Source organism: Kwoniella shandongensis, chromosome 1 (genome assembly GCF_008629635.2).
Source record: "Kwoniella shandongensis chromosome 1, complete sequence".
NCBI lineage: Eukaryota > Fungi > Basidiomycota > Tremellomycetes > Tremellales > Cryptococcaceae > Kwoniella > Kwoniella shandongensis.
This window is the reverse complement of record NC_089287.1, coordinates 1,304,454-1,320,778: the sequence shown is the minus strand read 5'-3', so window position 1 is coordinate 1,320,778 and position 16,325 is coordinate 1,304,454. Positions and strand designations below refer to the sequence as shown.

The following is a 16,325-nucleotide window of genomic DNA, read 5'->3' as shown; positions in this document are numbered from 1 at the left end:
CTCTACTGAGTCACCAGAGCGAGGTCGCGAATCACTGTGTTGCATTATGACGAGAATAGACGGGATAATCATACTGGATTCTAATGGGTGGGTCATCTAGCTCTTCCTTCTTTGTCTCCTTCTGCGCTTCTGCGCTTTCCTTCTCACGACCCATACACCTTACCTGTCTATGCGCGAGGAGCTCAGACTGATCCCACGTGTAGGAAACCTCTCATCACCTCGCACTTCTCTACGCACCCTCCTTCCTACCCATCACTCCATATCGACGCCTTCAACACTGCCCGCCAACGGTCTATCGCTCAGGACAAAGAGCTCGATCCTGTGATATGGGTGAACACGCTCAGTCGGACAGGAGGAGGCATGAGTGGCGCCGGGTTATGTCATTTAGAGAGGGAGGGATTGTTCTTCCTCGTACCAGTGGGACAGGAAGGTGAGTCTCTCCTCTCTTCCTGGAGATTGTACCGATAGTGCTGGAGGAGACTGACTCTGCGTATTCGTTCTCGCTCAGTCAACCCTCTCTTTGCGTTCTCCTTCCTCGATTCGTTCCTTGATACTCTGCGCGACTACCTCGGGGAGATTACAGAAACGACGATCAAAGACAACTTTGATATTGTCTACATGGTTAGCTACCACGAGTGCTTCAAAGTGAATGCCAAGCACCAAGCTGACTTATATCGAATACGCAGCTCATCGAAGAGATGCTCGACGAAGGACATCCAATGACGATGGAGACGAACATGTTGAAGGAAATTGTCTTACCGCCCAGTCTGGTGAGGAAGATCCTCAATGCGGCTGGAGTATCTGGGTGAGTTGACGAGTCCATACAGACAGAATGATCAGCTGACGATCGTTTGACAGGCTTCAAACACATACCAACACACCCTTTACAGCACCGATACCATGGCGACGGTCTGGCGTACGACATTCAAACAATGAGATTTACTTTGATATAGAAGAATCGCTAGACGCAATTGTCGATCGGTACGTTTAGCTGCTCAAACTCTGGGCCGTTGATCTACTATCGGCTGATGTCTGGTATCTTATAGACGAGGGAACGTGCTCTCATCGTCGATCTGGGGAAGAGTCAATTGCAATTCCAGGTTATCGGGCAATCCGGATCTACTACTAAACTTTGCCAATCCGAAAATGATGGATAATTGTGCTTTCCACCCTTGTGTACGGTGAGTTGGCTCCGTTTCTAATAAAGATGTACTACTCCGAAGGAGAGCTAATCTCGAGGCCCGTAGATATAACAAGTGGACGAAAGATAGGGTACTATCTTTCATACCCCCTGACGGCAAGTTCAGGCTGTTGGAATATCAAGCGGTGGCAGGGTCTTCGAAAAGCCAAATACCAATATCTCTGAAAGCCAACTTGGTGGTCGAGGAGAACGGAGGTGAGCTACTCGAATGGATCAACGCTTCGCTTGTGAAGACTCTCGACTGACACAACGCACAGGTCGTTTTTCACTAACACTTTCGTCACGACTAAACACGAGACCGCTGGAGGATGTCGTAGTCTCAATATATCTGGGAAAAGGTGCTACGTCAGTCAGCGCGACACCGACAGGCGATCGGAAACCCCTAAATCACGGTTTGGGCGGACATGGTCTCAAGGAGGATGGAGTGGGTGAGGGGCATGTCGGAGGAGGTACATGGGAGTTTGATCCGCATACACAGGTATGTGTTCGACCTCAACTGACTTTAAGAGATAAGCTGATTATGACAACAGATACTGAAATGGTCATTATCGTCATTGGTGTCGACGGAACGAGCTGCAACTTTGACAGGGTCGTTCACATCGACGTGAGTGTTACGTTCTACTCCTTGGTCGTTCATCTGCTGAACCGTCCGCTTCTCCGTCCGCAGTGAGAACCAACCTGTGCCTTCACCCTCGTTTGACGTCTCTTTCAACATCCAACACCATTCTTTCTCCAACTTACGGGTCGATCAACTGAAGGTGCAAGGCGATGTGATGTACAAACCGTTCAAGGGAGTGAGACAGATGTCACGAGCGGGCAAGTTGGAAGTGCGGTGGTAGATCTATTGTTGAGTTTGTTTAGGGTGATACTCTTAGACTTGAGACATCTGTTGTCGTGCTTCTGAGCGGCTCACATGTGGTCAGCAGAGAGAACATGCGCAAGGTCTGTGCGTCGCAGGCGCCAGTAGGTTAGGAAGACCATCATGTGCTTCTTATGCATACAATTGTAATATGTCCACTTGTTCAATAATGGTTCCCTGCCTGTGACATCCACAACCCCCACTATGCCCCGAATGAAGGATTACCCCTCAGACGAAGGGTAAAGCCGAGTTCCCCATTTCGGGTTTGTGACTTGGGGTGTGTGTGAACTGTATGTAGTTCTTCCTACCCTGACAGTGCTACCTATTTTCAGTCTGAACTCCTTAGATCACGTCTCGCCATCGTCTTACCGGGTGTACGATGGACTGGAGTGTACATTATATGTAGATTGTGTGACAGTACATGCATGATATGATACTTGCTTGGCATAGCTTATCTGTGCATTTTCGTTCCCACATTTCTACGCCTCCATTCCCATTCCCAATCCCATTCCCAGCCTATCCAACCTAAATCCGAACAGCCCTTGTACGAGAGTACAGTACGAGTATGCAAACCCCGCCGGAATCATTCTATTCTGTTGTGTGGTAGTGAGTGACGTTTACCGTTCTAGGGAATTACGTACCACAGCATCAATTTCATTCCCTTTAGACTTTCTATTGGCGCCCAAGCGAGTGACTAGTGACTACTACAATCAATCAATCAATCTGGTATCACAGGTTACAGGTTACATACACCGCACTACACTTGCACCACACGTCCACCCAATCTATCACCTTCCTTCTTTGCAACTATCTACTCGTCACACACACACACACACACATATACAAACACTCTACACTGCCGTTCCCTTTCGTAGACGCTCAGCGACTCTGAAAGGACCACACCACTACTACGCACCGCACATCGAACGGAAATCCATCTAGACGTCATAATTCTATCCACTTGCCGCTCTTGATTTCCTTCAAAGGACGAAAGAGCTCAACGATTCGAATATATAGCTCACTTGTCTTTGTGAGTCCACGTTCGTCATCCGCGTTGAGTGTTGTTGTCACCCGTTGGTTTGTGTTCTTGCTTCAGTTGTTTAGTGTTGCCTTCTCGCTCCCTTTCAAAGCGTGTCGTGTGACACAGGACGGACACCTTTCGTTTACGTTTCTCCCATCCGTGTCGCTGTTGTCCTTGCTTCTTCGCCGTCTTGGTCCTATTGTCTTGCTTGGGGGTTTCAATTTGTGATCTGTTCTTCACACCCTCCCTCGTTTTTCTCCGCGAGCCGTATGTACCGGACCTTCCGGGGTATTCGGTGGTCATCTCTGGTCGGCCAACGTGGTCGGCATTGACATCAGAAGCATCGATATACCCTGCCCATCCTACTTGTTCCGTTTCTCACATGCAGGAATTTGTTCGTGCGATGCGCCTTGGAGATGATGACGACAATCTCATCTTCCTGACACGCTCCCCTTTTGCCCCTTGTTGATCGGTCAATGCGCTTTCCCTTCCCCCCTTTGTGACGTATCAAAGCCCTTGATCTGTGATGAAGGAAGTTTCATCTGCCTCGGTCAGTCGGCACTTGGCAGAAGTGGCTTTGAACGATCAACAGTCGTTGCTTGTGCTTCGATCTTGGCTTGACACACAGGTCGGACATGGCAAACACTCGTGTTGTGGGAGATGCCATCGCCTGCAAAGTGTGCATATAAACACTTCACCTTGCCACTCTGTTACTAGACCTCCTTTCGTATTGACCCCCATTGTTCCCTTCCCTGCCTTATCACTTCCCTTGTTCCTCGCCTAGTGATTTAGTTGTTGTGTCGTTGAACTTTACCATCGCCATCGCCGCCCCCCGCATTGCTCCCATATATTCGGGTTGACCCCTTTTTATTGTGATACGCTCTGTTCGCGTCGCCGATCGCGCTTGAGCCTTGTTGTTCACGGGAACCACCTGTCTGGAACCAAACATACCAGCACAGACCGCTAACTCTTTTCTTTGCTATGTCACCTCCTTCTCGCGATTCTACACGATCCATCAACTTGCCTTCTCTCGTCCCTCACACTTCCACCTATCGCGCTCATAAATCCCGTTCACGGTCTCCCGATACACCTACTACCCCTACTCAATCTTCTTATTTTCCTTCCGTGTCGTCATCATACGACGAACCTTGGAACGCGCGTGTCGCTGCTCGGTCACCTCCTCAACCACCCCCATTCCACCGTCATCGAACAGCTTCCGAGACACTATCCTCGCTTTTAGACGAGGAAACATTATTCAACGACAACCCAGCCGTCTTACACAACAAGAAGCCAAATTCCACCGACATGGCCGATCCATCATCGATGAAGAGAAAGGTGGTGATCATGGGATCACCGAGTGTTGGTGAGTGGTCCACTACAATGCTCAGCGTCTGAGGAACTGACGCATACTCTTCTAGGCAAAACCTCTCTCACACAACAATACGTCTCTCCCCCAACCTACAACGCGTCCTACTACCCTACCATCGAGGACACCTTGCACAAGACTGTCACCCACAACGGAATCCAGTACGAGTGCGAGATCATCGACAGCGCGGGTCTTGTGAGTTTGAACCTATTGCGCTGCGTGGATGGTTGGCTGACGTAGTACTGCAGGAGGAGTACTCTCTCTTCCCTGGCAAGTACGGACTCGGTGTCCATGGATACATGCTTGTATACTCTATCACATCTCGGCAGTCTTTCGAGATGATCCCAATCATCCACGACAAAATCTTGGATTATGCCGGTCTTGAGAAGGTTCCTTGTGTCGTTGTTGGGCAGAAGGTCGATCTCGACGGGGAAAGGTGAGTCGGCATTGCTCTGGTGAAAGTCGTAATGCTAATAATGATATGCAGGGCGGTGACCACTGCCGAAGGTGAGGCATTGGCGAAGAAGTTGAGTGCCGGCTTTATCGAGTCCAGCGCCAAGGACAACAAGAACGTCGGTAAGTAAAATTTCCTTATCTTTAAGGACAACGCTGATATTGGTTAACAGTCCGGGCGTTCGATGCTCTTCTCGTCGAGATGCAGAAGGAGTACAACCCCGCTCCGGAGAAGAAGAAGGCTAGTTGGTGGAGCTGGGGTGCCAAGTAATGCCCCTGTCATATCATCGTTTGCCGATACCGACTTCTTCGCTCTCCAACCCATTCATCTAACTACCGCCGCTCAGATCACCTCTCACCAATCGTGTCTTCCACTCTTACTCGCTTTCCCCTGCTCGCGTTCCCACCTCCAACGACGGCTATGCGTCTACGGTTCGAGCGAATAGTCGACCACGGCCCCTCCGCTCTTCCCTATATGTCGCGTCTCCTGTTGATCCCCGCTTTCACATTTGCGACAAACTGTTTCCACCATCTCCTTCGTGCGCCAACAATACATATACCAGCTTCAGTTCCGTCATATCGTCTGGATATCGGACATTGGGAGGCGATCATCTTCACATACATATATAGTCGTGTCCTATCTGCGAACCCCTATAATTTGTATTTTCCCCCTTTGACAATCACTCCAGCCCAATCCAATCATTTGCATTTCGCGACGTCCTTGTCGTTCCCATCGTTCATGTTTTAATCTCACGCTGTCAAGCAATCCTAGGGGTTTCGGTTTATATTATGTACAACTGGCTTCGTTCAAGACTCATAAAAGATGAATTGGCTATCCTGTCCCAATAGAGGTGGAAGCAAGCAGAGTTGAAATAGTAATCATTCGTGATGACCTCCACTTTGCCACCCAACTATCTGTCTAAATGTCCCGTAAATGACGAGAGGTGATCAAACCAAACATTGCCTTGTCCATCTCTTCGTACATCTGCCACCCCTGTTGCTACGTCCATATTGTCCTCTTACTATGCTTCCGAGACCTTGTTACCGGATGCTGCGATGACAGTTCTATTCTAGAACCACCACGCCTAGCTGCGATCATTACCTTTCGCCATGTCCGAGACGGGTGATCCGGATCCATCTTCCTCCCCTTCACAGGGGGGTTCCGACTCCCGTCTCAAACTCCGGATCACCCATATTACCTCTACGATGTCTCCTCCTATCCCTACGCTGCGCGAGCTATACGTACCTAGTCGATTCGCAACTGCCATTCCACCTGGCAACCTACCGCATCAGTTGCCTGTCCTTCGTATCTTCGGGACGACATCTTCCCTTCAAAAGATCTGCGCGAATATCCATCTTTGCTATCCATACTTTTACGTTCCGTATCCTATGGATTCGATCGATCCACTTCGACCTGAACGAGTGGTGAAGCTATGTCAAAGATTTGCGGTCTCGCTCAACCATGCGATCTGTTTAGCAATGAGACAGAACCCCACTTCAGCTTCCAACGCTACGAAATACGGAGGAGGTGTCGATCCTCGTCATTTACACGTCGTCTCTGTGATGTTGGTGAAAGGCGTACCCTTCTACGGATATCATATGGGATTTCAATATTTCCTCAAGGTCAGTTTGGTCAACCCGCAGAGGATGTATGTCGCCCTGGAACAGCTGAGAAAACCAGCAGTGTTGGGAAGGGAGTGGCAACCTCATGAGGCGCATATGAATCATGTGCTGCAGTTCATGTGCGATTATGATCTGTACGGATGTGGTTGGTTGGATCTCGCGGGTGGAAAGTTCAGAGAACCCCTACCAGGTTAGTCAAGGTTGTGGACCAGTTTGGAACTGTGCTGATACATTACTCGTAGAGGGAGATCCTTACGATTCTCCACCATCATCCCCCGAGCGACCTGGTATCTTCAACAGTCTGACCGTCCCGGAATCAATGATCTACCCCTTGGCCCTTTCCCCACCCAAAGACACTTTCACTCCCTTGGAGATCGATGTTCTACCTCATCATATCCTGAATCGACAGCGATTAAAACCTCGTAATCTGCACAACGACTTCATCGAGCTACTGCATCGTCCCCTCGACCCAAATGAGAAGCTGGTACCTGCTATGGCCGAACTATGGGAAGACGAACGCCGCCGACGTACTCTCAAAGGCATGTCACTAGGATCCGACGCGATGATGCCAGGCAGTGGAGGTATGGGAGGTCGAAGTATGGAAGAGTTAGGCTACAAGGTCGAGGGGAAGGAGAAAAAGGAGAATAGGGGTGGGAATTGGAAGATCTCAGAAGAGCTTTGGGGGATGTTGGAAGAGAGGATGGAGGAGGAAAGGGCTAAAAGGGGGAAATTGACATTTGAGAAGTTCACAACGGATGCGGCGATAGGCCAAGACGGTGAAAAGAGAAAGTATGATAGGGTGAGTCGGTCAGATGTCGATTCGAGCAAGGCTGACTCGTCACTGTTTAGTGGATCATGACCTCTTTCGAAGCGGTGACGGCACATTGGCCAAGACCTCCACGACCGCCTCGATCTACCCAAAAGTCAAGGCGGTCTCGAAACTCTGCCCCTCCTTCATCGCCCACGGTAGCACCTATATCTTCGTTTCAAGGGCTCGTGCAACCGTCGTCTCCCGCTGTCCATCTGTCGAATGAGATGAAGAGCGAGAACAACGTCGAGGTAGCTGCAAATGGTGCCGCGTCCGAGGGTTACGAGAGCGAGACTGACGAGGATGAAAATCCGTTCGAAGCCTTTGCGATGACTCAAGCGTCACAGCATCTCCCTATCGATGTCGACGTCAATTCCCGCATGGTACAGCGGGACTTTTCTGAAGGTCCCTCTCCTCCAGATCGATACGATGACGAGGAAGATGAGGATGTGGAGGCTCGACGTCATGCGGAACAGGCGAGACATCATGCCGAACAGGGTGAAAAGATTCGAGCTACCCAGATGCCGCCAAAGGACGATTCGAGCGATATCTACGATGATGAAGAGCTTGACGAGCTGTTTCGTCAGACTATCGCTGCGGGTCTAGGCGTAGGCAGCGCACCGAATACGCCGAGAAAGTATAGAGGTCAATCGACATCTGTCACACCAAGTACGTTGGCTAGTACGAGTGGAGGTACCCTGGAGTCACGAAGACAGAAGAGAGCTCAACGGATGATGGAGCAGGCAGGTCTGGGCGATCTCAGGTGAGTTGACAGAAGTCTAACAAGGAAGATAGAGTCTCATGCGCCTGTGCAGCACCATCATGGACCGATCTTCCGTGTCATTATCGTCTTATGGTAATCCATATGGTGATCGTCCCGTCACACCGTCCAAACCCAAAACTCCTGTCAGCGAGAAGCCAACTCCAAGCACTCTTATGCGTAATCTTTTCGCTAGAAATCGCGGTGATTCGCCCTTCAACACGCCGTCAAAACGAAATGGCATCGATTACGAATCGCCCAACGCTATTGTCCTTCCCCCACTGCGCCGTACAGTGGGAGATATCTCGTCCTCTCCCTCTCCCTCTTTTGACGACGACGAAATAAGCACGATACAAGAGGATATCACTCGTAAACTGGGTGTAACTCAGGAAGATTTAGAGGACGCAAAAGAGGAACTGAAAGAGATCGAAGCCAAGATGCCAGATGAACAAGCGGCAGAGCTGTTCTTTCGTCCAGCGCAGAAGACGCCTTCGACCAAAAGCACCAAATCGACAGCAGAATCGGACGAGAAATACGTTACTCCAGTGACTCGTACGAAACGTGCTTTGAGTCCCACCTTTCGTAATGACGACGATGAAGTGACACCTGGTGCGACGTTGCTCAGCTCTGCGATGCGAGTTGCGGATGGCGTAGAATCCACAGCTCGTGTTCGAAAGCGTGTGAGACTAGCGACCCCACCCGGATCAGCTAGCCAGTCGCGCCTCCTGCCCAGTCAGCACACGCCGATCTCCAGTGCCGGAACCGTCGTCTCTCAGCACTCAGCTCCGACCGTGGGGTCCGACTCTACCGGTCCGATCCTCGCCCTCAATGCATGGCAGTATCACGTTCCTCCTCCTCCTGTTTCCGACATCGTGGACACAATGGAAGCGCACGGTGTACCCTCCGCAACCTATCAGCCGCCGTACTACTCCAATCCTGTCGACGTCCCACCACGAGCCAAGATGTTCGCAGGGCGGATGTTCACGCTCAAAGGTAATGGGGTGAACGATCTTGACGATTTCGAAAGTTCGGTGGGCAACGGACCGAATGTGGGAAAGAGGTGGTTGAAGACCAACAAGAAGCATATGGTCAAGTGGAAGATTGGCTGGGAATATGCCTTGCCCCCGCCGGGAAGGAGAGATGTGATACAGTGGTGTGAGCTGGAAGATGCAAAGGCGAGAGGGGAAGGTGAGTATGTCGTTCATTTGGCGGGTGATGTTCTGACGTGGGATGATCAGCTGTGAAGCAATCGTTGGCCACTTCACAAGTGAGTACAAAATCTCAATCGCTATAATAGAAGCCAACGTTGACGACCTCTGTCTAGCTGGCCAAACCGACTCAGAAGAGTAAATACGGCTTCAAGTATTCCCAGAATGCCAAATCGAGAAATGCCGAGCGAGAGCATCAGAACATGTCGGTCCTCGCGCTGGAGGTGTTTGGTGTGTCGAAACCAAACTTATAGTGAGAGTAGTAACTGATTAGTCATTCTCAGCCACATCTCGTCATCAGCTCCTTCCTGACCCGGAGAAGGATGCGATCACAGCGATCTTCTACTGCTATCAGAACGAGGACGATACTGTCCCCGATACCACCGTTCATCCTGGCTATCACGCAGGATATGTAGTCCTCGATAGTCCACAAGCGAATCCTGATCGAATGAGATTGGATGGGATCCCTTGCCATGTCGTCGATGGCGAGTTGGACTTGATCAATTGGGTGATCGATACGGTGAAAGGTTGGGATCCAGATGTTTTGGCAGGCTGGGAATTGCATAACTCGTCTTGGGGGTATTTGGCTGCAAGAGCGAATGAAGAGTATTGTGAGTATCCTACGCGTGTCTCATGTTCGTGACGCTAATGAGTTGAGTAGCGATCGACCTTATGGACCAGCTTTCGAGGGTGGTATCAGCCAAGACTGGACCCAAGAATGATGGTTATTCCGCACATCACACTTCGACATTCAAAGTTGCTGGGAGACACATATTGAATATCTGGCGGATCTGCAGATCGGAAGTTAATCTCACACAATACACGTTCGAGAATGTTGTGTTTCACATCCTACATCAGCGGTGAGTCTCATAACATGCTGCTGTACAACTATCAAGGGAGTTGTCAGCTGATCGGGAAAACTTTGCAGGATCCCACATTACTCTCCGGCCAACTTGACGGCGTTGTGGAAGAGCAAAGTATCAGGACACGCACAGCGTGTCTTGAAATACTTCTTTCAGCGGGTCGTGATCGATATAGAGATCGTTGACCAGGCCGAGATTATCACCAAGAATGCGTAAGTCATCGGCGACCCAGAATTGTGTCTTCGCAGCTGATCCTTTGCGATATGGGGTGATAGCGAGTTCGCCCGTGTCTTCGGTGTCGATTTTGCCTCGGTGATGTTTCGTGGCTCGCAGTTCAAGGTTGAATCGTTCATGTTCCGGATCGCGAAGCCGGAGAGCTTCGTACTGGTATCGCCATCAAAGCAGCAAGTGAGTTCACTCCCATGTCAGATCGCCCAACCAGTAAATGTTCGAACCGCAACTGACAGTCATATCGCTCTCCTTGCAGGTCGGGTTACAAAACGCTCCATTTGCAGTACCTTTGATCGCCGAGCCAGAGTCCAAATACTATAATCACCCGATCATCGTGCTGGACTTCCAATCGCTCTACCCATCCGTGATGATAGCGTACAATATCTGCTATTCTACCTGCCTTGGGAGGGTGGAGAAGTTTAAAGGCACGCACAAGTTTGGATTCACCGAGCTCAAAGTGGCAGATGGTCTTCTCGAGCTATTGAAGGACTACCTGACGGGTGAGTGCAGCGACAAAACCTGTACAAGTGGTCCGTGATTGACATGAGACAGTTACGCCTAACGGGATGGTGTTTGTGAAGCCTGCCGTGAGGAAGAGCTTGCTCGCCAAGATGTTGGGAGAGATCTTAGACACCAGAGTCATGGTTAAGCATGCTATGAAGGGTGCGCGGAGTGATAAGGTATGTCCACACTCGGTGATATATGGGGTGCCAGGCTGACTCCGATTTTGTAGTCATTGACTGCACTACTCAATGCGCGGCAACTTGGTCTCAAGCTCATGGCGGTGAGTGTGTTTGTTGATGATACTTTGCATTTGCCCCTAACGCTCGACAACAGAATGTCACATATGGATACACCAGTGCGACATATTCTGGTCGAATGCCATGTATCGAAGTTGCCGACTCGATCGTGCAAACCGGTCGAGAGACGCTGGAGAAGGTGCGTTTCTGATTCCAGGAGTCTGGTATGACTTTGCTTACCTAGTTCTTTTGTCTTTAGGCACAAGAACTGATCCATTCACGAGCTGATTGGGCAGCTCAAGTCGTCTACGGCGATACCGATTCTCTCTTCGTCGCGCTGCCTGGTCGCTCGAAGGAACAAGCTTTCAAGATCGGTAACGATATCGCCGACTCTGTGACGGCTCTTAATCCGAAGCCTGTCAAATTGAAATTCGAAAAGGTGTACATGGGTTCGGTGCTCATGGCGAAGAAACGATATGTGGGGTTCAAGTATGAACATCCCGATGACAAGGAACCGGTATTTGATGCGAAGGGTATTGAGACGATCAGGAGGGATGGCTTTCCGGCGCAGCAGAAGATCGAGGAGGTTTGTCTAAAGTGAGTTGCGTAGAGTACGATGACAGGACAGAATCAAGACTGACAATGGTACAGGCTGTTGTTCCGTACTCAGGATCTGTCCCAGGTCAAGGAGTTTTGCAGACAGGAATGGACCAAGATCCTCCAAGGGCGGGTTTCCATCCAGGACTTTGTCGTCGCAAAAGAGGTTCGACTGGGCACGTATTCGTGAGTGATTCGGACGACATGAAAGTTCTGCACAGAGAGATGCTTATATTGTCCAATCGCAGCGAAAAAGGTGTGCCTCCTCCTGGCGCTGCGGTAGCCTATCGACGTATTCTGAAAGATCCGCGTGACGAACCTCAATATGCCGAACGAGTCCCTTACTTGATATCCAATGCGGATGGTCGACGTCTGATAGATCGCGCTCGAATGCCTGAAGAGATGCTCTCGAACCGATCATTAGGTATCGATGCGGAATACTATATTCGTAATCTATTGATCCCGCCCTTGTCAAGAATATTCAACTTGGTAGGAGCAGATGTGGAAGGTTGGTTCGATAGTATGCCAAGGGTGAAACGAGTTGGCAAGTATGAGAGAGTGTTGGAAGGTGGTGGTGGTGGTGGTGGTGGTGGTGGTGTGGAACGACAACAAGGAAGAGGAGGTGGAGGGAAGAAGGGAAAGGGTGGGATGAGAATAGATTCGCATTTCAGATCAAGTCATTGTATAGTCTGTGGAGTGGAGACGTCAAGCAGTGAGTGTGCTTCGACGTCAACGCCGACAGCCTTTTACCCTCCCTCCCACCCTCAGGCTCATTCTGGTTATCCATATCCCCCTGGTCAGATAGCAAAGTTTGTAGTACAAAGCTGACCTGACCTCGAAATGTCTTGCCACAGCTCTCTGCTCGGCATGTCGTTCTGAACCAAGTACGACCTCTCACGCCCTCTTATCCCGCCATCATCTCGCTCAATCCAAACTCCTCTCGTTCCAGAAGATATGCGCATCATGCTCTTCTACCCCCGTAGGCGAGAGGATCTTGTGCGATAGTGTAGATTGTCCGATTACGTATGCTAGAGTAGTAGCAGAGAGGGATGTGGAGGATTTGGGGGATGTTCCGACTTTGGTCGAGGAGTTGAAAGTGGATGATGAGGTGGGTGTGGGCGTGGGTGTGGATTGGTAGATCGGGCTCAGGAAGAAGGGTCGAAGCTTGATTCGATCGAAGATAGGAAAGGTCTATACCACGCATTGTATATATACCCTTTCGTTGTAACTTTGGAATTGTATGCACACCTTGCAAGCTAAGCGCGATGAAGCGTGACGTCCACCGTATATGCTGCACCGACATCATTGTTCGGCGCGAATCCTTGATAGATTACTCACGCATTACCTTACATGTTTCCACAAGACCATACAAAACACGATCACGACCATGATGTTCTGACACACAAAGATACGAATTCCATCTTCCAAATTACAACTCTTCTTCCCTCTCACTCCTCAATCCTTTCTCTTCCGCTGATCATCATTGTACGCCTTGTTTCCAATGACGTTCGTTGTGCAAGACTGGACTATGCCAGACCCCAAGTGCCACCTTGACCCCCGCCCAATCTCCTCAAATCCCACTCGACAACCGTCCTCTCCGTTCCTGAATACAACCAATCACCACTTGGGTCGAACCCTACTCCTGCTATACCCCACGTCCCACCTTCCACTCCCATACGTGGTCTTCGAGCGAGATCCGGATCTGCGGATCCGCTAGGAATGTAAGGTACAGGAATAATGACGTGGGTGTTGAATGTCCTAGCGTCGATAATGTGGATGTTCGAGTTCTCCTAGAGAGGTTTGAGAAGAATTAGATCAGCGTTGCAATCCTCCATTAAGTCGTATAATCTAACGCCGAAGATCTACAAGCACAACCCACCTCTGAGAATACCATGAGATCCCTCGTACTTCCCTCCGGACTGAATTTCACCACTCGCGCCGCTTCCTTCCCAGACGTACTGCTCCCTGTCCTAGGTGTACCTGTCACCGGATCTCGAAGGACAATCATGCCCCCATGTCCGACGGTATCCCAATTAGAAGATGAACCTGAACTTGAAGTGGGGGACGATGAACGATGATAGCTTGCCGAGACGTCAGATAGGAAAGAAGGAGCATTCGCATTGATCTCAGTCTGGTCCGCAGAGGTGTGGAAGATCGCCAGTGGCTGAGAAGATCGGTGGTCCCAAACCGTTACTTGACCGTCTGCGAACGACAAAACGGTCAGCTGGCCGACGGGAACGCTGTAGCTCATCCGGCTTACCTTGACTCGCCACGGCGAATTTCCGCCCGTCTTTACTCCATGATGTTGAGAAACCCGCATCAGTAGCGGCTGTGACGGGTGTGAGTTATGGAATTCGTCAACTTTTCCAAAATTTGACCTACCATTGTACACCGCAATCTTCCTGAAATCTCGACCACCATCAATCACCTCGAAGACGCTGACCTCCGTAGAGTCGCCAACCGATACCATCGTTTTCAAGTCGGGAGACAATGAGGCTGATTACGCTTTGTGTCAGTCATGACAATCGTCCGCGCTTCGCAGACACTCACAATGATTTGTGGCCACCCTGAACCTCGTCCCGCCTATTCTTGATAGTCGTCTTTGTTCCTTCGCTTCCTTCCCTTCTCCAGAGGAAAAGTCTCCGTCTCCTTCTCTACCACCGCCCACTCGGATCCCTACTACCCTCTCGAACTCTTCTCGCCTTAACATTTCGTGTTCCGCTCGCAATTCTCCTGAAGCCCTTGCGAGATCACGTTCGAGTAGTTCCGTCTCTCGCTCGGCTACTACGAACGGGTTCGACGTATCTGTGGGCGAAGCTGGTTCCCACCCGAATCGACTGAGGTGAGGCGGTGTCGACGAAACCGTCGGAGCTGTAGCGCCAAGACCAAGTCGATCGAGGGGTCGGGACGATAGGTTCGATCTATCGGTGCTTGCCGTTTGACGTAGAGCAGAAGTCGATGGCGCAGGGAATACTTCTCGAGATGTATCGTATGCTCTGTTGCTGTCCGATGTCTGTTCCTGACTTCTCGTGTTTGGTAACGCTGGTCGCAGTGAGAAGACTTTGACGGTGCAATCGTTATTCGAAATAAGTATTCGAGGCTCATCCATCTCGGTCTTCTCTCGCTTCCTCCTCCCGCTTCGGGATGCGTTAGGCGGCAAAATGCTTGACGGTCGTGTCGAGCTCATGGACCCAGATCGCAGCGAAGCTGAGGGGTGAGAGCGAGAAGTGACATATTGAATCGCCGGTCGATTCGCACCATGAGATAGTGAGAAGACTTGTTGGGCTGTGCGATCTCGAGAAGGCGGACGCAATCGATCAGAGCTGAAAGAGCCTTCCCGCCTGGACGAAGTTGAACCGTCACGACGAGCTGGATTGGGTAGATGAGGAATTCTCGGGGCATGCAAGAAAGGTACAGTGTTCGGGTAGGTCGCAACCGAAGAAGCGGGACTATGACTGGCGGTTTCGTACATATCCATTTCCTCTTCGTCATCCGAGTAGATCTCCGTTTCGGCGATATCGTCATCGTCCTCCATCTCCTCATCCTCGTCACTGTCGACAATCTCGTCGCCGAATCGACCACGTAGTCGAACGTCACTGACATCAGTCGACCGTCTCGTCACCCAGTCTCCTCCTTCAGTCCTCCCAAGGACAACCGTACTCCGGTCTGCCTCTTCCCACTTCCTCGATCCTCGACCTACATATCCCAATCTACCTTCTTCCGCTCGTTTCGTCCATTGACCGGGCCACGAAGGAGGGATGATGATAGAATTATTGATCGATCGACCGGGGAGTGTAGTGCTTATAGCAAAAGGTTTGATCTTCGGAGCGGAAGATGTGAATCTCGCAGTGAGCGGATTGGACGTGTGTGGTTGGGGAAGATCACAAATGTAAAGCTCTCCATGTTGTCCACCACAAGCCAAGATAGTTTGACTGGATGCGAGTGCATCATCAGTGCAGTTCTTTGTTGACAACAATACCAAGCTGACTCACCTTGCGGTAAGACAGTTTGGTACGAAATCTAACTTGAGAAGCGGTCTCGTGCTTCCCGTGATCTGCAGGTTCAGGAAAAGACATCAGCAACCATTCACACAAGCTGTTTGAACAGGCGATCTTGATCAGACTGCCACTCCCACTCACACCACGCTTGACACCTCCATCTTCCTCATCGCTGGACGGTAACCATCTTTGTTCTTCGATGGTCGGACCACGCGGATAGAGTATTCTACCTCTTGCGAGGGGTAAGATGAGATCACGTAGTTGCGGATGAACGATGGTGATCTTGGCAGAGCGGATAGCGGTTGGTTGGAGTGAGATATCTCGTAGCTCCGAAGACGCAAGTAGGGATGGTGGGTCGCTAGATGAAGTGACGTGTTGTTAGCAAAGGCTCCAACAGGATGCATAATGAAGTCCAATCGACTGCGGCTTACCGAGCCATGTTGGGTATTATCCGGTGAGTTAGAACAACAGGTCACGCCAAGATCCAATAGACTGGCGGAAGATGAGGACTATCTGGTTATTGAAGGGAAGCAAGCATGTCAAGCTGTCCGCTGGATCGATCTGTGAGTATCGCTGAGAGCGGATGAATGGGATGGG

At 50.5% G+C, this 16,325-nt stretch overlaps 4 protein-coding genes across 4 annotated transcripts; 3 read left to right on the top strand and 1 right to left on the bottom strand.

Moving 5' to 3' along the window:
* Nucleotides 1-46: 46 nt before the first annotated feature.
* CI109_100471 (uncharacterized protein) lies at nt 47-2,040 on the top strand (the record flags this gene model as incomplete). The annotated part of the gene is made up of 10 exons (XM_032002868.1): nt 47-87; nt 204-430; nt 509-621; nt 687-805; nt 859-981; nt 1,047-1,181; nt 1,248-1,396; nt 1,459-1,679; nt 1,732-1,805; nt 1,869-2,040. 10 exons carry the CDS (start codon nt 47-49, stop codon nt 2,038-2,040), a joined length of 1,374 nt encoding a protein of 457 aa, XP_031862675.1.
* A 2,022-nt stretch (nt 2,041-4,062) lies between these two features.
* On the top strand, nt 4,063-5,171 carry CI109_100470 (uncharacterized protein; the record flags this gene model as incomplete). The annotated part of the gene is made up of 5 exons (XM_032002869.1): nt 4,063-4,444; nt 4,500-4,642; nt 4,696-4,883; nt 4,935-5,023; nt 5,074-5,171. 5 exons carry the CDS (start codon nt 4,063-4,065, stop codon nt 5,169-5,171), a joined length of 900 nt encoding a protein of 299 aa, XP_031862676.1.
* A 617-nt stretch (nt 5,172-5,788) lies between these two features.
* On the top strand, nt 5,789-12,868 carry CI109_100469 (uncharacterized protein; the record flags this gene model as incomplete). Its single annotated transcript, XM_032002870.2, has 19 exons — nt 5,789-5,830; nt 5,990-6,713; nt 6,766-7,322; nt 7,373-8,094; nt 8,147-9,279; nt 9,330-9,358; nt 9,416-9,530; nt 9,584-9,910; nt 9,961-10,159; nt 10,228-10,374; nt 10,438-10,570; nt 10,650-10,893; nt 10,946-11,073; nt 11,127-11,177; nt 11,231-11,332; nt 11,393-11,730; nt 11,785-11,916; nt 11,979-12,442; nt 12,585-12,868. 19 exons carry the CDS (start codon nt 5,789-5,791, stop codon nt 12,866-12,868), a joined length of 5,871 nt encoding a protein of 1,956 aa, XP_031862677.2.
* A 388-nt stretch (nt 12,869-13,256) lies between these two features.
* CI109_100468 (uncharacterized protein) lies at nt 13,257-16,167 on the bottom strand (the record flags this gene model as incomplete). Its single annotated transcript, XM_032002871.1, has 8 exons — nt 13,257-13,520; nt 13,610-13,932; nt 13,991-14,059; nt 14,113-14,226; nt 14,281-15,662; nt 15,723-15,784; nt 15,870-16,086; nt 16,160-16,167. The coding sequence occupies 8 exons, from the start codon at nt 16,165-16,167 to the stop codon at nt 13,257-13,259; spliced, it is 2,439 nt and encodes an 812-aa protein (XP_031862678.1).
* Between the last annotated feature and the right edge of the window lie 158 nt (nt 16,168-16,325).